Genomic DNA, 26,962 nt, shown 5'->3' with positions numbered 1-26,962 from the left:
CTTCAGGATCTGACTCTTTAAAGACTGTTTATCTTCTAACATCTTCAGCGGCTCAGTGTTTAGTTCTTCCTTAAACAGCTGTTATTCACCCAAATTGTTTTTTCTTTTCTTCTGATTGCCTACTTTGCCAGTCTTTATCTGCCACTGAGGTGATGATAGTAGGTGGAATTAATTGGAACATAAATCTTTCAGAGTTTGGTTAGTAGGGTACCTGTCTGGGCTCATAATTCTCTAAACATAGCTGTTCAGAATATTTTTGGTTTTGTTTTCCTTCAATTCAGTGATGAATTCTAAATATCAGTGGAGGTAAAGACTTGTTTCCTTCTTTGGGAGCCTCCCCATGGTTTGTAACAGTATTCAAGATGAAATAGATTCCCTGCTACTCTTTATTGCTTACATCATTAGCATTTTAAATAGATTTCAGCTGATACTCTGGAGTACCATGGTATTACAGATTCTGGTTCCTTGCCTAATGCTCTTAAGGAAAATTGACACATGAGCATGAGATGCAGACAGCAGATAACACGTTGTGTGTGTGTCCCTGCCATCCACCCCAGGGGCCCTTTATTGACGCACGTTGTAGAGTGCAGAGATTTGACTGTAAGCTCATGCACACAAAGGACAGATGGGATTTAAAGGCTACTATGAACACTCATTGCTTCTGAGATGACACCTGAACAGACTTTGCTGGCCAGGCAGGTGTCAGGCAGCTAGGAAAAAGGAGATTGCCACTACTTGTCACAGACCCTTGATGCTATTGGGTTGTCCTCTTCGCTGTTTTGTGCCTTTCCATGATCTTCCTTTTGAATCCTAGTGCTCCTAACAAACTTGTCTGTAACTTTGCCTTTGGTATCTTGTCTAGTTCTAATCTAAAGCCTCTTCAGGTTTCTCTCAGCTAAGGAGTTTTCTTAGAAGCTTAAGCTGTGCAGGTTTTGAGACACAGTTTGGGACACAGGAAGAGGAGAAGAAAAAGCAAGGAGGGGTGGCTTGAACATAATTAGTGAATCATATCCAGTTGATTTCCCAGGGTGTAGGAATTGAAGCTTTCTCTTCTGCAGCTTCTGAGGATTTAGCAAGGTGCAGGTGGCATTTCCCCAGCTCCATTTCCAATGCCCTGCCATGATTGTCACAAATGTGTTTTCATTTGTGAAATGAGCATTTTTGGCCATAATTCCAGCTAGACTAAAGATAATGCAGTGAGAGTTGACAGTGAGGGAGGTTCTCAGACATGTGATGTCTTTTTGGTATATTGATGATTCTAGGGTAATTACAATAGAACAAGGATGTAAGTTGTGTTTCATTATGTAAAACATAAAGCTGTGCTGATTTTAATTCATTTCCTGCCAGTCTTCCTCTACCAAATTAGTTTAGGAAAGCTCTGTATTTAAAGATCTGCATAATATACATTGGAATTTCATTTGGCTGGCAAAGATTATTTCTTAATGACTGTTTTAAGGAAGCACTGCTTGCAGCATAATAGTGAGATTTTTATTCTTCCCCTCACCCCTCATAAATGTAATTATTTTGATTAAAGATTGTTTTTAAAAACAGTTTGCCTATGATCCTTAGTGCTCTGTTTCTAATAGACTGGATTTTGATGGTGACTGTGACAGTATGTAAGTACTTCATATAATTTAACCCTTAAAGTTTAAGACCTTTCATGCCTGAAAATCCTTGTTTGCTTTTGTTTTCTCTTCTTTTAGTCATCATTATAAATGCTAGTAAGAGAACACTTTAAAGTATGGGGACATTTCAGTTTATAAATTGCCTTTTTTGCAGGGAATGGTTATTGAAAGCATTCACAGAAGAGATGATACATAGGAAATTACTGCAATGTAATTGGAAAAATTGAAATAATAGTGCAAAAAATAAAAGTTTCAGCCATGATCCTATGATTTATACTACATGCAGTTGAGAGCTGCTGTATAATTGGTTTACTTTTTAATTTTTAAAGTTTTTAATTAAACAAGCTTAATTGTTTTACTGTACTTCGGTATAACAGACTGTGAAGCTTTAAATCCATAGGTGCTCTAAAACTGAGAGCTTCACATAAGAATCTGTGTAGCTTTCTTTGAAGTGTCCAGTTTCCAAAATTAACCTCCAACATAGCATTCAAAGCTTTGTGTGAAGTTTCAAAAATGTAGCTGCACAGAAAGTGGTACAGCAATAAAGCAAGATATTGAAGTGCGAAGAAAGGCACACTGAAAAGTTGCAGTCAGTTGCTCTAACTCAGGTAGCGCATTTTGAAATATAGAGGTGACCACTTGTAGCCACTTAAATTCAATCGTATCTTGAATAAATACAGTCACACTTACATGAAGTTGATTATGGTATTTCAATCAATATCTAAAATTAGCTAAGATTCAACACATTGCAGGGAATCATTTTGCATCAGTCTAAATGGAATAATGATCTTGCATTTAGTAATCCACACTTGAGTTGACAACTTCCACTGCATTCTTAAGTGATTGCTGCAGCAGTTTACATGAGCAGCATCTGTTGTGAATAGAAGATTGTGCTGGAGAAGAGGCTGATGGTTGTATCAGTTTAAAAAGAATCCACAAATTAAATGAGGGATGTTGACTTTCTTCTAATAGGGTTTTATCCAAAGAAATTCAAGGCTGGAGGAAAATGAGGCATGGTATAACTCACAGCAGGGAAAGAAGATGGAAATATTAAGACAATTGTTGGGGGGGTTTTGATTCTATTATGTACATGTTGTATAAGGCACAGATCCACTTAACATGCATTTTTTGGAAGCTCACTGTAAAGAGCATAAAATAAATAACTGGGGGAAAAAAAATCAATTAATGGCTATGTCTACAAGGTAGAAAACAACAAAAATGCTGTAGCATTTCCAAAAGTCGCTAGTGTATGTATGGACAACAAATCAGTAATAATCTGCAAGTGATTATGTTGATCTGATATATTCCTTAGAGTTTTGAGAGTTTTGGAAGGGATGCCATGTTTTCTTGAGAGTGGCATAAAGTTCCTGCCTCTGGAAGGTGTTTGGAAGTGGAGACAGAGAGCAATGCACACAACCGGGGCAGCCTGCTGCTTCAGGGAGTAGCTGTCCCTGTCCTAACAAATTGCTTCCCACCTGTAGCCACTGACTGAAATTCAGCTTGAGATGGGACTCTACTGGTGATAGCATGCTAATATTTAGGGATTATAAGGACGTACTCAGCTGTATATAATTGTTTTCTTTAGAGGTTATTTAAATGCCATGATGACTTTGGAACTGTTGTTATTGAAATGAATTTTGTTAGAGTTGATACTGAAGAAATTATTGGTGAAATTGTAAAGAAGATTTAAAAAATGATTCTACTGCTCCATTATAATGGATGGACAGGGAGCAGCTTTTGGCTCAGTTCTGGCTGATGTAGTTACAGGACAAGCCAGGAAAACTGAAATGGTGTATCATGTCAAACATGTCCTAATGAACAAGGATGATACTCTAGTAAAAGCTTTATCCCTGGGAGCAAAGCAAATCGTTCCATACCAGGTCATTAAAAAGAGTGGTTTGTGGTTTTGGGGGTTTTTAAATGCATACAGTATTTCCTTGGCTATTTTCCCCATGGATTTGCTTTGGGTCTCCTCGTTGTTAAGGGGGCTCTTTACCCAATATTTGTATGTATCTATATTACAATTCCTTGTCAGCTCTTGAAAATTGGTATAAAGTTATTTGGGAAAAAAAATAAATTAATTGCCTGTTTGATTAATTAATAGTTTAGATAGTTGACACAAGTTTTTCTAAGTTATTCTACTGCAATTAATGAGTTTATTTCAGGCAGAGGAAAGCAAGTGTACAAGTAATACTTGGGAGACCTTACCCCTTGATTTATTTAGTGTTACTGCACAATAATTAAGTCCTGTCAAGTGTAGTTTTAAGGATAGATACATGTGAACTAATAAACAAGAATGAAAAAGCACACCCATAGTCACTATTATGTGCTCTTGTAATTTTTTCTGTAGGAGATGACTTAATTTGTTCAAACAAAGAGCTGAGTATTAAGTTCTCTGAAGAATTATTAAGTAAAACTATGGATTTTTTTGTTTATGTAATATATTTAGTCATTGCACAAAGAGTGTTTAAACTGAGTATATTTATCAAAAGGCTTCACAATGAAGAGATTTCTCTTTGCAGTCTTTATTTTTATTCTTTATTCCTTTAAGATATGTGAACAAAGTAAAGTAATGACTGTTGTCACTTTTCTGATTAAATAAACACCTAAGATTGCCTCTTTTTGGCTGCAGGGATTTATGTAAACACCATAGAATTTGACATTTCATGATATGGAGTGAGGCTATTTTTTCTTTCTCCCTGTCATAAAAAAACTAGTTTGCCTCTACAGCCTGTGTTTTTAACTCACAAAACTTCAGAGAAATTGTCACTGTTCTTTGTTTTTTTTCTTCAGTGCTTCAGCATCATTAACTTTTTCTCCTCTTGCTGTTTCTATTTAGCAACATTTTGATTGCAATGTAGCCCACTTCTGATTAGGGCTTGATATTTTAGAGCACCTTTTAGCACAGGCTTATTATTAGTAGTATTTTTAAATTTAGACAGCTCTCTGGTAGAGCAATAGAGAAATTGGTGTCTTTTGAGGAAAGAATCCATTTCTTATTAACCACAACTGGAAGTGAAATGAGTACAGTATTACATTTTCATACCCTGGCCTTTTGCAAGCAGGTGGAAGCCGTGCTAAATTCCCCCTTCTCTCCCTTCCCTTCTTGCCCAAAGGCAAAAGGAAAAAAAAAAAGTGGAAAAACCATTTAAGTTACTGTTTCATTTATTATGACACCAAATTAGTCAGGCTGGTAAATAATTAGAATAATAAATAATAATAAATAGGATTTTTCACACAAAGGATATATACGTACTGCACTGGCTTCAAGTGTTGAGTTTGTCTGAATGACGTTTTGTGACTGTAAAAGTAGCCACAGCTATGAGCCAAAAACATTTCTTATTATGAGTTATCTAATTTAAATAGAACAGATTTATTTTACTTTATTTAGTTTTAAATGGACTAAGCTTGGACATTGAGAAACAAGTTCTAAAAGTTGAAGTTTAGGGAACCAAATAGCATAATCTTTTGAAATGCTAGATGTATAGCTGGTTTTAGGAATAATGACTCGGTGAAATTTACTTTTTCTTGTTGAAATTTAACTCTTGCCTTTAAGATTTCATAGATAGTTTCTATGTCCAAACAATTGGTGAATTGGAGTAATTAGTCAGTCGAATACTGAAGGAAAAAAATATCCTAAAAGATTTCCATTGCTATTTCTCCCCATTTTCTGATTTGAGTGTTTGGTGTTCATTACCCAGGATTTTTAGACTGTTCACTACCCTGAAATCTAAAATCCTGTGTTTTTCTTCCTACAAGTTAGGTAGGGGCTTATAACTGTTCTTGGGTGGATGTTGAAGCCCCGTAAGTGATTAACAAAGTGAATGCTTTTTGGAGAGGAAAAAAAGTTGACTACAAACCACTAAAATTTACATTAAGAATGTTTCCAGTCTTCCTTTGCCCCCACCTTCTTGGATAAGGGCATTGGAAAAGATGAAAATCTACTTTGACTTTGTTATAAGAAATTTCAAGGTAATTATTTTGCCATTGGGTTAATTGGGGAGGAAACTGAAAGTCTCTCAGGAAATGGGAAACAGCTTTCAGCTGGATGTTCTTTTTAATCCTTATCCAGCTAACAAATTGGCTCAAAAAGGTAGTGACTTAGAGAAAGCAGTTCAAAATAGCATTCTTATAAACTCATTAACTGTGTTCTGGAAACAGGAAATGTTTTGTAGATTTCACCAACAGTTGCTCTAAGCACAGAACCATCCTCACCCAAACTTGGAAAACCAGAAACATTTGATCAGAATCTGAGGCTTGAGCAACTCATTTGCCAGCAATGCTAGACTATCAATATATGCAAGGGCAAACTTGTTTTAAACTATTTCAGAGAATTTTCGCTTTAGTTTCCTTTGTATTCTTTCCTGCTCTAGACAACAAAACTTGTTTTCTATAATATTATGAAGCTTCCATTTCAGATATATTTTCATTAAAAGTTGCCAGCATTCTGCTACCACATAGCCAGGATCGGTAATACTTGTACTGAAATATGATCTGAAATAGAGAATATCTGTAGTAGGTAAATAGTGGATTTCATTTCAGTTAAAAATCATGACATTTCAGTAAAAAACCTTAATGTTAAAAATAAACACATATTTCCAATGCATGAAATATACTGGTAGATTCATGTTTCCAAATGGAGATCAGTAACAAGTAGTGTCCCTGAGGAACTTATTGGGACTGAACTTTGTGGATGGCACCAAACTGTGGGGTGTGGCTGACTGGCTTGAGGGAAGGGATGCGGGACAGGACACAGGTAGCAGGACATGGGGCAGTGGTTTTAAACTGCAAGGGTATCATAAGGGAGGACATAAGAACAAAACTTCTCATGGGGAGAGTGATGAGACACCAAATAGGTTGTCCAGAGAGGCTGTGGCTAAAATACATACACATACCTCACAAAATATTTTTTTTCTATTAACATACACCATTATTCAACTTAAAACCTTCTGCTATCTTACTAAACATATTTTTTTATAATCTTAAAGTCTATCTAAACTAAAACTTGAACTATTATTTAATATCCTTTCTTTCTATGCTTGTATAACATTTTTCTATTTTCAAACTTTGTAGTTACAGCTAGTTCTCTATTTTTTCTGTTTCTAATACATACTTTTCTAACTTTCTAATAAATTTCTTACCTTTACTGGGGATAAAGGGGTTTGACTAGATAATCCCTAATGTCCAGTTGGACACAGATCATTCTGTGATCTTGTACAAGATCTCATGCACTAACCTGTTACTGTGGAAGAACAAAAGTTGGTTTAAAACTGTCAAAGGGTTCTATTGCCTTGTTGTGTGAGTTGCCATCCCATTGTTGACTTAAAAGTGTGAATACAGTACTCAAAGCTTTTTCAAATGTGGAGGAATGTGTTGTTTGTAAACTACTTTCTAAGTAATCTTTAGGCAGACAAATATGTTTTTTGTAATTTCTGTCTAGGGACACTAATTATTTTCTCAATATTTTCAAGATACTATCTGAGTTTTCCACTGTGACAATTTAATTTCACTGAATTAGTGGGAATACAACTGAATACATTTTAGCACACTGTATTTCCCAGTGGAGCTTACCAATTTGGTGGTTAAAGAAAGACAGTGGTTATGTTAAAATGTGTTCAGGTTGCAAGAGGTTTTAAAATAGCTGCATAATGCTTGGAAAATAAAATAATGAATAAAACAGAGTATAGCTGTGAATCAATACAAGAATAAGGTTATAGGTATTTATTCCAGAGATGATGCAAATAATAATTTTGCCATGTATTTTACTAAGCAAAGCTACAGGCACAATCTATCATAAATGTGTTTATTGTTCTCATATTTATCTTCATGAAGTACAAATTATATGGTTGAAATGACAGTACCTAGTAAGAAATTGAGATTAAAAACTAGGTGTCTTTGAATACAAACCTATTCTTTAGGTCTCTTAGATGAAAAACTATTTATGAAACATCCTGAAAGTGTATTTGCAAGTTCACAACTGTATTGGCACAGCCCAGTCTGATCCAATATCTTTCTTTAATTACATTTTTGAAGAATGTAGCTTCAAAAAATGCAGCAAAGAGAGAAATACTGTGCTGTGCTTAAGGATGGATTCCTACTTAATATGAACCCTGTACTTGAGATCTCCTGTGCTGGTTTGTGGAAATGCAGCAGCTTTGCATTCTGTGCTTCCTCAGAGAGAATGGGGACTGCTGCATGCCTTGGTCAGCTTTGCCAGGTGTCTGCTTCCCCTTGCAGATTCCCTGAACCTTGCGCTGGGGATGATCTAAGACAATCTTCAGGCTTTCCACTGGTGTTGGAGAGTTTTTCTCAGACATGGCTTGAAGGAAAAAAGGCCATGAAAATATACACCTGATGGAAAAGTAAAAGGCAGCTGTAAACAGCAGTTCCCAAGCCTGCTGTAAACAGCAGTTCCCAGGCACGTTTCTGTAAACAGCAGAGTTCTCAGGCAGTTTTCTCATAACAGGTAAACATTCTATCTTTGGCTGTTTCGGGAAACTAAAAGTAAGTTTTGAGAACCTTTCATATCAGGGTGAGAACACAAATCTTGGTTTCGGTAACAAACCACGGGTATTGAAAACAAAAGGAGGGATTAATGTTTAATCTGTGACCTATGATGAGCTCGGATTTTGCAATATGTATGAGCTTAATTAACACTGTTATAAAAAGTGACTGATGGAATCAATAAAGGGGGAGTTAGATGCTGATCAATTAGGATGGGTCTACTCCCTGCACTTCAATGCACTGGAAATGTTTTTCTGTGGAAGTGATAATTAATTGTACAAGCTTTTCTGCCCTCCATGCCAAAGTCTGTCATGTAACTGAGCATTCTCACCCCACGGTGCAGAAAGGAACATTTTGGTCTGTATCCACAGCAATTGCTGATGCTGAGGATAAAATCTGGAAGCATGAGAGGAAGTAATCTAAGCCTTGTAGTAGCTAATTTACAGAGTGAACTTCCCTTAGCCCCTGCTTCCCCAGGGTTAGAAATCAGTACATTGCCATTCAAGGCATGGAGTCAGTATCTCAGAAGCTTCCTGTGTTGTCTGTACTGGATGATGACTGATAATGAACACTTTGACTCATCTTAAAATTTTCGTTCCTTCTCTAGATTTGGCATTGCTTCCAAGTGCCTAGTTGGGATGAAGAGAAGGATAAACTTTCAGTCAATAAAATAGACAGGCAACTAAGTCTTCAGGGGTTCAGTGTGCTGGACCATGAGGGTCTAAAGTAAAAAGATATTTAGGTAGTATCTTCTGAGGTGGTGTCCTAGGTTGGTAAAATGCAAAAGTTTGCCCCTTTTTCAATTTTCTTTATATGAGACTAACTCACTTTCCTTATGAGCTTGTTTTTGCTATATAAACATAAAAAGCACCTGCCATGCTTTGTTGCTTGAGGATTAAAAGTTTTGTTTTGAGAATTTCAAGATAATTACTTAAAAAAAAATTTGTAGTAGGGTGTGGATACTGAACGCTAGATTGATAAGGTGTTGTATGAGGTATCATGGTATAGATGAACTTGAGCCTCACACATCTGCAACAACTGAGATTTGCCATCATCTGTACACAGAAAAGATTTTTCAATCATCAGTGCTCTCTAACTTTCAGGAAAAACAGATGTTTGATCTCTTTATACTAATCCTGGAATTTTCTCAGAGGCAGAGGTCTGGTCTTCACTTCTCTAGTGCTTTTAGTTGGGATTTTTCAAAATCTTCTCTTTTGTGAATAATTTTGCTTCGTAGCTGCCTAAATACCTGTTGCTGTTCATTAGCATTAGAGAAAAAAAAAAAGGCCCCTGAATTCAAATTAAACCAGTTTGAATTTGCATTTTGAAGGTGCAGGCATAATACAAATGCTTTAAAGATTTTTGTGTGTGAACCAGGCACCTTCTCAGTGTCCCTTTCAGGTCACTTGTGTGAGCATAAATTAGGGAACCAGTATTTTAAAGTAAAGAAATGAAATTAGATTTATAGAAAGCACTGTTTCAGGCTTTTAATAAGATGGTTTTGAGAAAGTAGAGCTTTGTCCAAGTAGTTAATATTTTTCTCACTGCTAATGGAATGCATTGATTTTGAGTGTAATTTCATTTTCCTATATAGGGAATAAATAAAGTTGAGGATAATTCTTGTCTATTCTTATACATATATAGTAGCATACTACTTCAGGGGAGAAAAAGCATCTCACAACAAAGCAGTTAAATCTCCCTTGACACTTGATTCTTTGCCAGTCCCCATCTCAGCTGGTGCTGTTTTCTGGGTAAAGTTCAGGATAGCGATCTGTTTAAAATCAAGTCCCTAACCTGTAATTATTTGTACCTATTTGTGCACTACATTTAGACTAATTTTGGAAGCAAACTCGGTGTTGAACAGTAAACTACTGTTTAATTATGGAAATAATGAATTGCATTAAATTGTATGCAAATTCTGACAATACATTTTTAAAGCTGTGATTTAGTTGTATTTTGTAGAATAGCAAATTTTCTTTGTTAATATGCAGAGTTGATTATATGACCAAACAAATTTAATATTGTCTAAGAGGTTTATTTTGGGAGAACAGAATTTTAAATAATCTCAAAGATTTTTATTTTATTAGTGTCTAAGTTACTTGGGTAGAATAAAAGTGGGGCAAATGCTAATGTATTGAAATCGGAGCTGAAATCCATGTAGGCTTTATCAGCATTTAAAAGAGTTTTGTAATATTTTTTGATATTTTCTCTATTTTAAAATGTGTATGCCCTGCAGGCTCTCTTAAAACTGAGGTAATTGTCTTCAGTACTTACTTGGGTTTTTTTCCTTTCTATTTACCTCAGGAAACTCACTGAGCAAAAAGCATCAGGAGTATTAAATTTCATTACAATAAGTACCTACCTGCTTTGCCTCCAAGGCTGTTCTTATATTCACATTTTGCAGGACATAACCTTTGCTGAGTAGTATTTGAATTATTGCTTCCATTTTATAGGGCAGATAACTGAATGCTTTATTTGATACTGGTTTACTCTTACCAAGTGTGGATAGGACTAGCCATAAAAATGTAAGCCTAGGACAGTGCTGCTTACTTGAAGGTTATTTTAAACCCTTATATAGTCCGTAGTTCATTTGAGGAGAAAATTTTTTGTGCAAATGGCATTTCAGGAAGGTCATGTGAATATATTCATAAACATGTTTAATTCATTGGCAAAATATGAGAGAGAGTTGGTGCAGAATTAACCTGCACAATTTTAAAATTATGTGTCTTTTCAAAGCATCAATCAAATGTCTAAGCGATTAAAAATTGGGAAATTCTTGTTTCACCTTTCTGTATGGCACTGCTTTGTACCAACAGAGGGAGTAGCATTCTGAGGGGAAAAAAGTTTAAAAAATTTCATGAACACTTCAGAATTACTGCTTCTATATGAGTAAAAAATGTGCCTATTTCTAAGAATTCATTTTGCCAAAGTAATTATTGAATATAAGTCTAACAAATGCATAGTGCTATTATATTGTTTACAGCATATTGAAAAAAAAAAAAATACTTTCTCCCTACATAGCAGTGGACTTTGGGGATTAGGATTAATGGTTGCAGAAAGGCTGCTGTCTGGTTTGGCACTCCAGAATTCCAATTTTAACTAAAATGAAGAACTCTCTGCATCTTCAAAGCTGCTGCTCTAGTTCGTTCTCAAAATAAACCAAGCCAAACAAGCTGCATAATAACCAGTGTTCTACTTATTAGAATTTTTAAATAGAAAATTGTAAATACATAAAACATAATGTGGATTGTGTATAATATATATTAGTATGGTTGCTATACATATATATAAACATATACATACATATATATTTATATACACGTACATACATATATACACATATACATATGTGTATATATATGTACATACAGATATGTACATATATATATACACACATATACATATGTGTGTGTATATATATATATGTAAAGCCAGACTGCTTTTCCTGTGAGAAATAGCTGTTAAGAGTTGTGCTCAGTGATCTCAGAGGTCTTGTCCAACCTAAACCATTCTATGATTCTATATATTATGCATATAATATTGCATATTTGTCTGTGGTTTATGAAGAATTGGAGTTTTGCCCACAAAAAGGCACAGAAGTAATTGTGCAACCCTGCATCCAATTAATTTACAACTATTAACTTTATTAGACTGAATGCTAATTTCTTTGTTTAGCAATCTTTTGAATGAATTTAGCCCAGTCAGCTGTTGAAATATTTGGGGATAGTTTGAGAAATAATGTTTTAGCAATTCAGTGCTCCTATGTCTTAAGTTAATTAAACAGTGAGAACTGAAACAGGCATATCATCATAAAAGTCTAGATTCTTATAAGGTCAGCAGTTCTCCAATACATAGTAATAAATGCAATTCCTGAAGGTCAACATTAATATGGTTCAAGAATTACATATTCAAACTGTATTAGCCACAGCCAATATTATTTTTTGTCCATAGTGACAAAATTAACTGGTTTAAATGCATTGCTTGCATCTAAATATTTCATGTTCATCATGGACTGGAATTTAAAATGCTTATGGTGAATTGTTATTTTGCTTTTTTTTCTTAGTATAGAGGAAAAAAGTAAATAACAAATGTGTCTTATAAGCAATTTCACAGGTTTTCTGCTGACCTAGTATAGCAAAGTTGTTAAATGTCTCATCACCTCATGAAACTAGGTCATCTAGGGTAGATGTGCTCATTCCACTTTTTCAAACAAAATAATCTGCTATTAATAAATGAGCTATGGGGGCTCCAAGAGTGAAGGAGAAAATCCAGCAATACTTCTCTGCAAAGACCTTCTTTGTTTTGAATGTCTGAGTGAATTCTGAATTAGATTTCTTAGACTGTAAATCATTCGGTTCCATAATGATGATACAGCATGAAAAAGCTACATAATAGCCTGTCTTTGATCATGCATGCAATAAAAGAACTTCCTTAGTTTTGATATATGCTAAAATGTGAGATTTTTAGGATAACTTAAGGTATGACTTTTTTCCAGAAGAAATTGCATTCTTAATGAATGCTATCTCGTTTCCATATCTGTCGGTAAAATCCAAGAATGAGCTGGTTTAGAAATGCTCCTGAATTACTGCTTTTGTGGTGATTGTATCTCAATTATTCCTCTTCAGTTTTGGCCTCTGCTGGCTTTCTGCCAAGTTATTTGTTCTGTCAAGTTCTGTGTCTAATATTGCTGCTCCCATGAACAAATTGACTTGGATGAAAAAATGGATCTCTGTATGGTTTGTGCAATTTGCATGTCTCAAAAAATCTGTTACTCTGGTTCATGTTTTGGAGCTGTGTAGTCAATATGGTTGCTAGTGCTTGATATACTTCTTAAAAATTATCCTAAAGCTTATTTTTGTCCAAGTTTAGACTAAAATCACAGATAAAATGTTTATTTATTTATTTATGATCTTCTCTCCCATGTGCAATCAGATGCTTGGAAAACATCTGCTGCTCCTACTCAGGTTTTTGATCTCATAAATTTTCTAACTAATACTTTGGTGCAACAAATTCATCTTGTTTGTTTTTATTGTTGTCACTTTTTCATCTAAAAGTCATTACAATTTATGTTCTTGCTGGTTCTCCATCTTTTCCCAAAGATCAATCTTCAATGCCAACAATGGTGGAAAAAAATTACATTTGTTATCCATTTTGAGATTTTTGTGTATGTTTTATAAATGTTCAAATCCTCTTCACTATCTTAAGGACTTTAGGGTTATAAAGTCAAGATGCTTGTAATGAGAAGAAATAACTTTTAAGTCTGGATAGTGCTTGTAGTAATTAATGCACTCTTTGTGCATGCATTATCCTAATTCTGTGTGAGATACTAATTTTATTTGCTGAAATGCTGTACTCTTTTCTCGCAGTATTTAGCTTGCAGGATATAGCTTTCTGTGAATTTCATGCTGAGTCAGAAAAAGATATAGCAAACATTTGCACAAAATTGCTTTTTTGTGACCAGTTTGCCAGTTTTAGGACTTTTGATGCTTTTCTATCCCTTTCAATATCAGAGCAATCCCAGTCTTGTTCATTCACTGCAAACCATCTCACCTGAGAGCTAATAAATATATGAAAGGTTCTTCAGACGAGCTCTTGAGATCTTCCTAGTGTCATGTTAACTTGTGAATTGGATGATTTGAAGCAGGGGAGTGTAGCAATGGAACAATAACCAAAAAAATCTTGTCATGTAATGCATGCCCAGGAAAGGTGTTGAAGTGAGGCAATTCACAGTGAGCTGATTCACATTTCCTAAATTTGGAGGTTTTGATTTGGTGGTATTTCTGCCTTTATATCCACAAGTATGTATCTCTGTGCAGTGCATGCAGAAAGAAGGAGAAATATTAAAATTCTATGGAAGTTAATAAGAATTGGCTACTTAGTGAGATCAGGATTTGACTTCATAGTGTGTCCATAGCCTTTCATCTTTTCTTCTAATACCACTTACTCAGGATTTAAAGCATCCTTCATATGAAGAAGTTTTTTGGAGGAAGGAAAATGGTGACATTTGTTTGTCAAAATGTAGATTATTCCTTGTGTCATAATTTCTTCCTGAAATTACTGTTTCTGATGTCTGTTGAATGAAATGTAGGAAGGATCCCCTTCACTACCCTGTGCCTACCATGTGCATAGGTAAATTGTGACAGAACATTACCTGTTCTGTCTCACCCAGCAGAGGGTGGCTGGAGAGACCTTGCCTGCTCCTGGCCTTTTCTCTGAACAGAAACTTGGTAGGAAGTTGGGAAGTGGAAGTGGGGTTTGTAGCTATGCTGTTTTGGAAAACTGGTTAGAGAGAAATCATAACATTGGCAAGTGTTGAAGATGTGGGCAAGACCAGTTTCACTGCATCTTGTGTTGGCTGATTGAGATGGGTGAGCTCTTGAGAGCTGTGGCTTGCAGGAGATGCACATGAGAGTGTCATGGAGGGTGAACAGTAGAAACAAGATGTGGGTATCTTTGGAAGCTACAGAGACCAATGCCCAGGGAGAGGACGTGATGAATACTAGGAAAGCTGCTCATGAAACTGTTGTATTCCTTAATATCAAAATCTTTTCATTAATGTTTCCTCATGCTTGTTCATTTTGGAACCTCTTATATTACGATTTCATCTCCATGCTTTGTGCATGTGTGTGTATTATATCACATTCCTGATATTCTGAACTTCAAAATATACCTCCTCAACTTTCCCGTGGTTTACTTTTCAAATGTGTAAATTTGCAACATAGTAGGTGGTTTGGCATTCTGCTGGTGACATGTGATTTGTCATTAATTGGGAAGGACAGCTTTTGAACAGCAATTATGCCTAAAAATTTCTATAAATCCATAAAATCTTGGGGAGAAGTTCTTGCGCATTAAAATTTTATTTCCTTTTCTATAGCATCTTTTCCCACAGAGAGTAACCATCTTCAGAGAGGGAAAGAAAAATTACACCAGCAAGTATAGGTAGTAAAATATACTACGTGTTCAGACACTATCCTGTTAGATGTCCATGTAGATAGTTGAGAGTTTTTAGTAACCTCCTATCTCCAGTCTTAAAATTTTGTTCAGTAAAAAGTCAAAGGCTTTAAGACAAATCTTTTTGGGAAAGGTTAATGAAAAACAGAGAAGAAGTCATTAAAATAGTAAAATGTACAGTACAAGTACCACATATGCAAGTGGAGGACATGGTATAAGGAGCTCTAGTTGATCTCAAGATTTTTAAAGCTTAATAAATTTATTCCAGCTGGGAAGTCCTGAGATTCCTTCTGTCTAATTTGAGGATGTGGATTGAAGACTATCGCTTCGATGGGTTCCGGTTTGATGGCGTTACGTCCATGTTGTATCACCACCACGGCATCGGTGAGCCATTCATCAGCTCTGATCTCAGCCCTCCTGGTGCAGCTCTGTTGCTCTAAAGTTCTCTTTTCTCAGGGGGGAAAGGGGTTTAGCACAAGAGCTAGAGGGGCTTCTTGGTAGAGCTTGAAACTAGATGGGAAGGGACAAAACCTGGCTTGATAGTGAGGAGCAATGGGATGGCACAACCAAAACTTGAGGATGGAAGCACTAGGAAGACCCCTCAATCTGCTCCACAAGGTGTCAGGTGTAACAAACCATGCTGGAAGTGTTTCTGTACCAACACAATCATGAGGAACAAAATAGAGGATCTCAGAGCTTTAGCCCAGTGCCAGGGTTTTGACATGATTGGCATAAGCAAAACTGGTGGGATGAGTCCTGTGGCTGGATGGAAGCACAACACAGCTGGCACAGGTGTGAAGAAGATTCCTAAACAGGTTCAGAAGATTACTGAAACACCTGCATGATGCAGGGTGTGATTCTGGGGGATGGTCCTGTACAAGGCCAGGTGTTGGACTCTGATGTTAATGGGTCTCTTCCAGCTCAGGATATTCTGTGAATGATCAAAAAAATCCACATTGGTTAATTTTCTTGCTTTGTTGCTATGAGGATAGATGGAAAATCATTAATACATTCTGCTTATAAAATGAAATATTGAGTGAAATAGCTGTGTTTTCTAAATAAATCTTGACTCTGGCTTTTAAAACTTCTTGTCTTATTAGGCACAGGGTTCAGTGGAGATTACAATGAGTATTTTGGCCTACATGTGGATGAAGATGCTTTGTGTTACCTGATGCTGGCCAATCACATGATTAACACCTTGCACCCAGAATGCATAACCATAGCAGAGGTAAGCTCATTTTACCATCCTCAGTGACATTAATATTGATTAGTTTGCTTTGGGATGTGAATTTCCTGTTAATTATCCAGTCACGCCTTGGGTACTCAAGCAGTGACATGAGCTGAAAAATATTAATTAGTGGACAGACTTTGCCTGGTGGGAAAAAAACAACCTGAATATGCACTCTGGGAATTTTCTCAGCATTAATAGATTATTAATTAATGTGGCAGTTTTTTTCTTTTGTTTTTTCCTTCATCACCTTGAACTTGTAATGAGAATTGTTTTTATTAGTTTATTGCTTGTGCATGATAGCCATTTGTCAGTGGTGCTCTGTGATACTAAAGATTAACAGCCCTAATGATGTTTTGCATATTTTGAATTATATTGGTATATCTGACAATTACCCTTCAAATTAAATGCAATAAACTTATAGATGTTAAATATATAGGATAATTTAAATTTATTATTACGTTTCTCCAGGTTTCTAAAGGGGTAAATAGACTATATTACTTGAGTTGATTGAGATAAATTTTTTTGACCGAAAAATGTTTCTTGCACATAGAGCTTTTAAGAGTATGAGACAGCAGAGCATTCAAAATTCTAATTTTCACTGATATTTTGTCTTCATCCAGAAGAACAATCATTTAAACATGGCGTGTTCTTTTCTGTTATCATGTTTAAATAATTCATTTTGTTTAAATGAAAAAGTGGGATCTATCTGATACCATTAGGGACTATATGGATTTCTAATAAAAGGGTTTGTGATGCTTAAGAGTTCTCTATTTTTAGGAAGGAAAATAGTGCTTTTCTTAATTTCTTATTTATGGCGAAGTCTTCTATCATAGACAATCACTGCTAGGAGCTCAATGACAAGCTACCAAAACAGCATCTGGGGAGCAATCAGTAGCAAACTGGGGGTGGTTTCATTGAGCTGTAGGCTTATTTGAAATTAAATCACTTAATTTTCTAGGTAGTCCTAGATTATAAGCATTCCTACCAAAGAATTTCTGAGTTTAGTTGTCTTGTATTACCTGGCCTAAGAATTCCTTTTTTTTAATAAGATGTGTCTTCAGTTTCTCATGCTTAAGTTGAGAGCTGCTTCTTTTTCAATACATAATTTTCTGCCTCAGGAAGTCACTACATGAATCATAGAATTGATCAATGTGCTTCATGGTTAAAGGAGAATTTCAGAATGAGAAACTATTGACATAATTGAAAATTACAAAAGGCAGTGAAGAATGTCTACTTGGCTATAGAATCAGTGCCATGTGAGAAAAATGTTTCTCTCTGGCCATAACTAATGATAATATATTCCCCAATTAATGTAATTAATTAATGATTTTACAGCTTTTTAATATTCTGTATATTCACTGTCTTAGTAATTGCTAATTTTTTAGGTGTTACCGAGTATACGCTTGTTTTTCATTTTGGCCTTCTAAATAAAGCGGCGATTAAAGACCTTTATAATGAGAAGAAAAAATGCTAAGTAAAATTATGTCATTCCTGAAGTATTATAGACACAAACAGGTAAAGAAACAGTGGTTTCTATTTTCATATGAAATATGAATAGCATATTTTCATATGCTGCTCTTTTCAGACCTGTTCTGAACAAATGCTTTGAAATTAGCGTAATAGAATGGCTTGGATTGGAAAGGAACTTAAAGATCATCAAGTTCCAACTCCCTGCCATGAACAGGGACACTTTCCACTGGCCCAGGTTGCTCAGAGTCCCATCCAACCTGGCCTTGAACAGCAATGGGGCATCCACAGCTTCTCTGGGCAACCTGTGCCAGTGCCTCACCTCCCTCACAGTAAAGACTTTCTTCCTAATATTTAATCTAAACCTACTCTCTTCCTATTTCAAGCCATTCCCCCTTGTCCCATCAATATATATTCTAGCAAAATGTCCTATCTGTCATTCTTGTGGGCTCCTTTCTGGAGCCACTGGAAGGCCACAATTAGGTCACCACAAAGGCTTTTTTTCTCAGGCTGAACAATCCCAATTCTCTCATCCTTTCCTCATAGCAGAGGTGCTCTACCCCGATCATCTTCATGGCCCTCCTCTGGCCTGGCTCCAGCAGGTGCCTGTCCTTGCTGTGCTGGGAGCCCAGAGCTGGATGCAGCCCTGCAGGTGAGCTCTCAGCAGAGGGGAAGAATGCCCTCTCTCTCCTGCTGCCCACTTTGGGCACAGCCCAGGACAGATTTGGATTTCTGGGCTGCAGGAGCACACTGACAAGTCATGTCCAGCCCACCAGCACCCCCAAGTCTTTCTTAGTGGCTGCTCTGGATCTGTTCACACCCAGCCTGGATTGATAAACAGGGGTTGCCCCAAGCCAGGTGCAGCCCCTGGGACATGTGTCTTGCTAAACTCACGAAGCTCCCATGTGTCCACTGAAATTGGTTTCCATACAGACATCACTGAGAAATGTGATTCCTGTCTGAATCCAGCATACTTGGCCATTCCACTGCCAAAACCCCCAACATTTTGGCAGTAACCCCAACCATGGAGCAATGTATGAATAAACTCAGTCCATCCATTCCTTTCAATGTTATTGCCTTCAGCTAGAGTTAGAGAGGAGAAATGGGCTTCTGCCTCAGCTTCCTTTACCAACTGTCTCAAGGCCCTGAAGTCCTTTTTGATCCCCCTTGGACCACATGTTGTCACTTCATTGACCCCTCTGTGGAAGATCAGTAATGTGTTGCAGTCTGAGGGCTGTACCAGGCTAGGAAGTTTCCTGGTGGAAGTACATTTGATCTACTCAACAAACTATTTATGGTTATTTATTTTATTTTTTGTGTGTGTGTGTCCAGTTAAAATTTGTAGACATAGATATAAATGCTGTTAACTTTGGAACTTTACTTTCCAAAAATCTGGCTTTAATTATTTTGATTTAAGTAGATGGGACTTGCTTAAATCTCAGACTTGGACTCCTCCTGACTGGCACCATAAATTACAGAAAAAGGCTTTTGTTTCATATCATCATGTCCTGTATAATCTAGAGACCAAGAGTCTGTGTCTATTCTTTCTGACTGATTTAGGAGAGTTTTTGAAATTTTTATCACATCTAAAACTTTGTAAAGAATTTCCACTTCACTCTTTGTTTTTTACAGCATGTGCAATTTGGACACAGTTTTCTGTGTGATCCAGTGGCTGCTGACTGAGGGGGGATAATTCCCTCCTTTGATCTCCTGGCTGTGCTGGCCATGCCATCCCTGCTGCCAGGCCTGGCTGCTGGCTGAAGCTCAGCGTGCTGCTGGCCCCCAGCCCCAGCCCTTGCTCCCCAGCCTGGCTGGCCCAGCCCCTGTGGATGCAGGAGGTGGCCCATCCCAGGGTCGGGATTATCTTGGTGACATTCTGACATTCTGTGTGACATTTCTGCTGATTGATTCCTCTAGCCAGTCCCTCTGGATGGCAGCCCTGCCTTCCACCCCTGGGATGCCATCCATGAGCTTCCTGGTGATCTGGTTGATCTCCTCCCTTATGTCTGTGTATGCCTGTATATGTGTATAACTTGAAGCATAAATATCTTTTTTCACTATTCCAATGCAGAAATTGGATTGAAAACTGGATTGAATCCAGCAAATCAGAATGAGCTTCCTAATTAAGCCCTGGTGCTAGTCAGTATTAATTCCATAAATTCCCTTGTGTAGATGCAAGAGGTGTTTGTTAATCCATAACTGCTGTTAGTGAGAAGCCATTCCCCCACAGAAGTTAATAAAATTGAGTACTGATGGATATTTTGCAATTGTTAGAGACTTGCATTTTCTGTTCAGATAACTTTAGAAAAGAATGCTGCATGATAAAATTGCCTAACAACCATGGTGAAATAAATATTTTGAGAACGTGGAATTACGAATTTAAGAGTAGTCAGCATCCATCAATATGAAACTGGAAAATTATGCAGTAAGAGCATGTCACTTCCAGGGCTAGCTGGATCAATAGGTTTTGTTTTGAGAAAAGAGTAGAGATTGTATTTTTCTTCCTTAGTGCACTTTAAATATAACCTTTTTTTATGCAATTCCTTATGCAAAATATCAATAAACAAAATGAAGGTTTAATTTGTCTTTTGTTGACCACTTTGTACTTTCTATTGATTACTTGGAGCTCAAGAGAGCTAATTATTTCAAACTCTGCATCTGCTGAGGTCTCTTCCCATTTAAATATTTACTGTATTAAAGTATTCTGAGGCAGAGTGTTTGATGAGAAAAGTCATAATGTTTTTCTCTGTAACTTTTGTATTCAAACAGCACATCTGGGTGTAGTTATAGCCGATTTAAATTTATTCTTTTCTCCCTTAAACCAGGTCAATCTGTGAAGCTGCTTATGGAGGGTTTGTATATCAGCATTACTGGTGGGAAGTATGCAGTGATATTTGCAGTGCTGTGGAAATGATGTTGTGGGTGTTTGATCTGTTCCAGGATGTTTCTGGAATGCCAGCTCTCTGTCGGCCTGTGGCAGAGGGAGGAGGGGGCTTTGATTACAGACTTGCCATGGCCATTCCAGATAAGTGGATACAGGTGAGAATTTAAAAATTACATCCTGTTCTTCAAAGGGGGATGCTCCTCTGTCAGTGCATATACATAAACACTTCTGAATCCCGCTGACAAGTTTTGCTTTCTCTTATGTTAATGTGCTATTGAAATAAATTCTGACAGGCTTGAGCACAGGTATTAGAGGCTGAAATGAGAGCTGTCAGATGTTATGTAGGTTTCAGGTGAGGAAGTTCAGGAGCTGGCATTCACACTCCAGCTGATAATTGTTTTCTTAATACAATATACATAAGCTCAATTTCTTTGAAAAGACCTGTGCCTTGCAAGAGCTGTAGAATGTGTAATCTATATTGAATGCGAACACGTAGATAAAAAAAGTTAACCATATGCATATAAATATATAAAAACAAACAAATCACTCCAAAAACATGCACTAAACCCTCCTGATGCTGGGCATAGAAATTGGCATAGACCTGTAAGTTTAAGCAAAGTAAACCTAGGTGAATTACACAAACACCTGCAATTGGTACGGGGAGTTACAAAACTGAATAATATAAATCTGTAAATATTAATAAATTCTGTCTACAATAAGGATTTATATCACCTTTTCCTTAATAGAGAGAATCAAAAGAAAAGGCGTAAACACTAAATGATTTGAAAATGCTTCTAGTGATGTTTTAGAGAACATTTTTCAGTTAAATGAAATATTGCACCCACATCATTTGGGATGTCACGATGATCTGAAAACAAATGTTTTATATGACCATTAATGCTTCAATAAATACAGTATGGAGCTAAGAATAACAACAAAATTTAGCATCTTTGAGTTTTGTAACTAGGAGGTAAAGGGCCAATTGAAAAATAATTTCAAGCCTCTTTTCAGAAGACAAACTTGTCAGCTTTTTCAACAGAGACACCATCATTAAAACTTGGAATGTGTAATGTAGATATTTAGGTCCTGGAATGCAGTAAGGGCTCTTTTTCCTTTAACAGCAAATACCTAGTTGTGATGTTTTGTGGGTTTCTTGGAGTTTTGTTACTTTGTTTTTTGTTTTGTTCCTAAACATACTTTAGGTCAGGCAAGATGAGCAATTTCCTAGGTAAGCAAAATGCAAGTGGCCAAGTTCATGTTACGCAGGAAAAAAAACCCCAGACCATAGAATTTTACCAGTGCAAAAAAATTTGCAGTCTAATTAAACAATCTTTGATATAGTCTGCTTCATTTAATTCACAATACTTGGATAGAAAGCATAACTATGCTGCAGCAAATGCTTTAACTGGAGAAAATGTCAGTTTTTCCAGCTTAAACAGGCACTTGACATGGGACAGCATGGGACACTGATGGGATGTTGAGTGCAAATCAGTTATTACTGGCATTGTACAAAAACTTAGTGTGATGTAGGCAGGAATCTTCTTGCCAAAGAAGCTGCAAATAAGTGACCAGAGTAGAGATGTGGAGTTAGAGAAAGAGGTGATGCCAGAGTTTGTTACCACATTTCATGAAGGGAAGAACAAAGCTGAGGTGGTGGGAAAGGAGAAGTTCAGCTAATCAGTTTATCAGCTGTTGTCAAACTCTCTCTCCAGTTTTTAAGCACATACCTGTTAATAGGCAATTTTCTGGGCAACTTGCTAAAGTCAGTTTGAAAACAGAAGAATCTCCAAGAGGTTCCATGAACTAATTCTAAGGAATCTGAAAAATTAAGAAAGATAAACTGTTCGTCACAGCAGTGGTTGTACTAGTTCAGATTCAAGATAGATATAATGTGATGTATATGTAACATGATGCTACCTAGGGACCTCGATGTGTTCAGAGCCAGAATTTATGGACTTAAAAAAGAAAATCAACCAAGGAGGAAAAAAGACTGTTTAGGAGTATATGGGCAGTTACAATTATAATGTTAACTTTTACAGTGTGATATTGGCCATCTTGGTGCTATTGCCTTTTTATGACTTCTATTTTTATGTCTTTATATTTGTGTGTGCGTTTAAGTCATTGTGATCAATGAATGTCTACAAAGTGGTGTACAAAAAAAAGAACAAACTAACACTGAGATTGAGCTAGATTTAGCAGAGGAAGGAAATAATGTGATATGAAGCAGAAAATTCCTATTAATGGGATTCAATTTAAATTGCTAAAAACCAGGAGGTAGCACCACACTGACAAAGCTTTATTTGGAAGCTCCCATGTGCCAGGATGGCATTTCCTGATATTGTGAGCCAGGTAGGTCTGTGCCCACATATTTTTTCCTTGGTTTTGGTGCAGTGCTCTCTTGCAGGTCCTATCAATCACATTATCTCATGTATCAGAGGATTCATATAATAAATGGCAAATTCTGTTGTCTAAGCTTCCTTGGGAGGTATAGGAGAAACAAAGTATCCTAGGTATTATATTTATGTGGAAAAGTTGAAAAGAAAAAGACGACTCTTTGGATTATCAGAGAAAGCTCATCACTTCAACACTTGGGAGCATGAGAATACAGTTCACAATCCATTGGAAATTTCTGTGCCAAGATAATGTTACATGTTTTTAGTTAAAGCAATTTTACAGTGATCTTTCTTTCATTTCTGTAGATAATTAAGGAGCTGAAAGATGAAGACTGGAACATGGGCAATATTGTGCATACATTGACAAACAGACGGTATGAAGAAAAATACATTGCTTATGCAGAGAGTCATGACCAGGTATTTTCAGCTGTTTGTTTGTGCATAACCAAGTAAAAGATCTTGTTTAGAAGTTTGTTTTGTTTTTTTCAATGAGAAATGAGTTGAGGAGGATGATAAGAATTTCAGAAATGGGTAGATTTGGACTAGTGTTCTTTTTTTTGTACTTTCTTTGTTTTGTTTAGGTTTTTTGGGGGAGGTTTGGTTTGGGGTTTTTTTTCTGTGTTTTTATTTTATGATCCTTAATTTTAGTAAAAGAATCTTCCCTGGAGTGCGCGGGTGTTAGTGGCTTTCAGTTTTGTTTGGTTTTTTTTTTTTTTAAGGAATGAGTCAAAGCTTTTTATTTTGCCTGCCATAGAAGATAGGAAGGTGTCTAATCCATGCAGTTGAAAACCCAGTTTCCATTAAGTAAACTGGAACACTACTTCTGATAAGCATAAACAATATGCCAATTTAGGAAATTTTTTTGTGACTTCTTTTCCCTTCGTGAAAGTCTTTCCTCTCTGGAAGAATTGAAAACATCCTCTTTTGAGACCTAAATGAAATATGCTGTAAGAGTTTGGTTCAAAGCACAGCAATTATAATAGTTCTGTGTGTGAAAAAAAGAAAAAGTAATGATGAGTTTGGATAACACTCATCTCCCACAATCTTTCTAACCCCTGTTTCTGAAGAGTCAGAAAACATGTAATTTGGGAATTGTACCATTAGCGTCTTTAAACCTTTCATTAAAAATTTCTATTTTATTTAATAACCTATCTTTCCTTTATATAATAGAGGTTGATATTCTATTTCCTGTGCTTTCTGCAATAAATGTCAACAGAAATATCCAAAACAAGTTGTATATTTTAAAAAGAGAATTCTGAGTTTACAATTCATTTTGTGTGCCAGCTTACAGTCTCTGAGTCTGTTACAGTGTTCATTTGATGCATGGTCCTTATAAAGAACTTCAGAAATTACTTGGAAATATATATTATTCTATGATAAGCTGCTTTCATCAAAGATGGTTCTTCACCCTAAAGCACAGCATAGAACATTACTGTTGCTGTGCTTTTATTTCATCGTGACTTTTAGCAATTGAGTTGTTTTCCATATCACTTTGCATTTTCTGTTTAGAATGTCATACTTAAGGAAAAAAATCTCATTATTTTTAATTTAAGAAACCAAACAATGATTACAGGTCTGCATCAGGCTGATATGTGAAAAGTAGGCTAGAGAAACAAAAAGTGTGGATAAAATTCAGCCTGAAGATGCCTGAAGTGATGCATGTGAGGGTACAATCCTGGTTTCTTATATGCTGTAATGGGCTATGAGCTGACTGTTGCCAGTCAGAGTACAAGGCCTTTTGGTTATAAGAAGAGTGTGAAAATAGCAACTCCAAATCTAATAGCTGTCAAAAAGCAGATGCAGTCCTGGAATTACTGAGTGGGATAGAGCAAAGAGCACAATCAGCATGCCACTGCAGTCTTTCCTGGTTTTTGTGCATCTTCAGTGTTGGAGACAGGTTTGGTCCTTTATTTTAAGGGATATGCAGCATAACTGGGGGAAAAAAATGCTGTGCAGAGGAATAGCAGGTGAAGATTGATTTTCATAAGAAAAAAAACTAAACAGAATAAGATTCTTTGGGGCAGCAAAGAGATCATTGAAGGGGGAAATATATCCATTTATAAAATCACAGCTGCCACAGAAAACATGAATAGGGAAACACTTAGCTGCTCTTCCAATGGAAAGATTAGGGGATATTAAATGGCAGTAACAAATGCCACATTCTGAATCCAGAAAATAGTTGTTCATTGCAATCTTCAGTCTTGTCATTGTCATAGGATTTTTTTTTCCCTTAAATAGAGTATTTTTTTACTTAAGGGAGTAATCTATATATGCTGTTATATTGTCATCTGGAAAATGAAAGGATGATGATGCTTTTCAGCTAGACCTGTTTACAATTCATCTGTATCTCTGGAATTTAGTACGTTTTCATTCAAGAGTATAAAACAAGAATTGGTCTAATTGAACAAAAGTCAGCTATTTAAATATAAATGCTCCAAAATATTTCCAACTACCTACCTGCTAATATATTGAATAGCATTTGTGGCCTTTCTCTAGTAGCAGTGAGCACTAGCAAGTTAGTAATTCAGTTTTTTGTGTGAAATCACAGAAAACCAATCACATTCTTGATTGCATATAAGTGACTGCTTCATACTCATTCTGCATGTCTGAATCAGTTTTGTTTATACCCATTTATTTTTACATTCCTGGAACTTTTACTTTAGGTGTTTGCTTTCTTATTTTCTGTGTTTCCTATAAAAATCCCCAAATGGTTGGTCAGTTGTGACTTACTGAGTTGATGCTGATATTTCATGTTTGATAGCTGTAGGTGAAAAAGTTCTTAGAAGTATTTATGCAGTATGATCCCATTAGGTGAAATGTAGGACCAGGGTTAGGCAGCTGCTAGTCTGTTACCATTGTACACTCAATCCCATCAGCCAGGAGCCCCAGTAACAATGGGGAGGCTTGCAAGGGGAAAACAGACAATTGGGGCTGACATCCACTCCTCACTCAGCTCATGGACATCCCTGCCTCAGGTTTTGGCAGCAGACCGGATCTGTGTGGCACATCACAAAATCACAGGTGCAGTGATCAGAATGTAGGATCACCATGACCTGGTGATCATTGCTGGTTTCCTTCAGGAACAGGGACTGGATCATGCAGTGATCTTGCAAGATCTCCACCTACAATATAGACCCCCTGTTTTAAAAAAGCCCAAAACTTAGGAACACTTCTATTACACCCAAGGGTTTTCTTCAGTGTCTTTCTGAACTGTTGTAGGCCCTGGTTGGTGACAAGACCCTGGCCTTTCGCCTGATGGATGCAGAGATGTACACAAACATGAGTGTGCTCATGCCCCTGACACCAGTTATCGATCGTGGGATCCAGCTTCATAAAATGATTCGTCTCATTACTCATGCACTCGGAGGAGAGAGCTATCTGAACTTCATGGGTAAGTAATCTCAGGAAAAAGTCTCTCATTTTCTCATCTACAGAATGCGTGGCGGGGAAATAAAATGATCTGACATCGTCTTCTATCCACAGTATTTATCACAGTGCTGAAATTTGGAGCATAAATGCTTTTATAGATTTATTACAAAAGGTAATATGCGTTGTTTTTCTGTCTGCAAGATGTATGGTAAGACAAGAAAATAAAATCAAGATGGTTTCTAAGTGTATGAGAAATAACTTCTACAACTCAGGCTAGTATTTTAATTGTTGTTTTTCGAGTTTGTCAGGTGCTGTGGCTCATGCAGCTAAGTTGTGTTTCATCTCTATTCTTTTACTCTCTTAAATTTTGTAGGGTAACAATAAATTTACTAAAGATAGCTCTGTGCTTATTTCAGTTATTAATTGTTAGGAAGAAGTCTGGAAGCAGTTGACCTATTTCATTGCTTCTTAGTGCTTAATGAGGTAGGCAAGGACAAATCACAGACACAGGAGGCACACGCTGCTATCAAAGCACAGA

The 26,962-nt window shown here is 36.5% G+C and overlaps 1 protein-coding gene across 2 annotated transcripts in view; it reads left to right on the top strand.

The window, feature by feature from the left end:
* GBE1 (1,4-alpha-glucan branching enzyme 1) overlaps positions 1-26,962 on the top strand; it is a 135,653-nt gene that overhangs the window by 67,931 nt on the left and 40,760 nt on the right. For both annotated transcript variants that reach the window (XM_064726946.1, XM_064726939.1), the window contains exons 8-12: positions 15,349-15,464; positions 16,181-16,308; positions 20,719-20,817; positions 23,362-23,472; positions 26,275-26,446. In XM_064726946.1, coding sequence (XP_064583016.1) covers positions 15,349-15,464; positions 16,181-16,308; positions 20,719-20,817; positions 23,362-23,472; positions 26,275-26,446 — 626 coding nt within the window. The remainder of the gene's footprint in view (positions 1-15,348; positions 15,465-16,180; positions 16,309-20,718; positions 20,818-23,361; positions 23,473-26,274; positions 26,447-26,962) is intronic.

Source organism: Zonotrichia leucophrys, chromosome 1 (genome assembly GCF_028769735.1).
Source record: "Zonotrichia leucophrys gambelii isolate GWCS_2022_RI chromosome 1, RI_Zleu_2.0, whole genome shotgun sequence".
In the NCBI taxonomy this organism is placed as follows: Eukaryota; Metazoa; Chordata; class Aves; order Passeriformes; family Passerellidae; genus Zonotrichia; species Zonotrichia leucophrys.
This window is presented reverse-complemented; position numbering and strand designations above follow the sequence as displayed.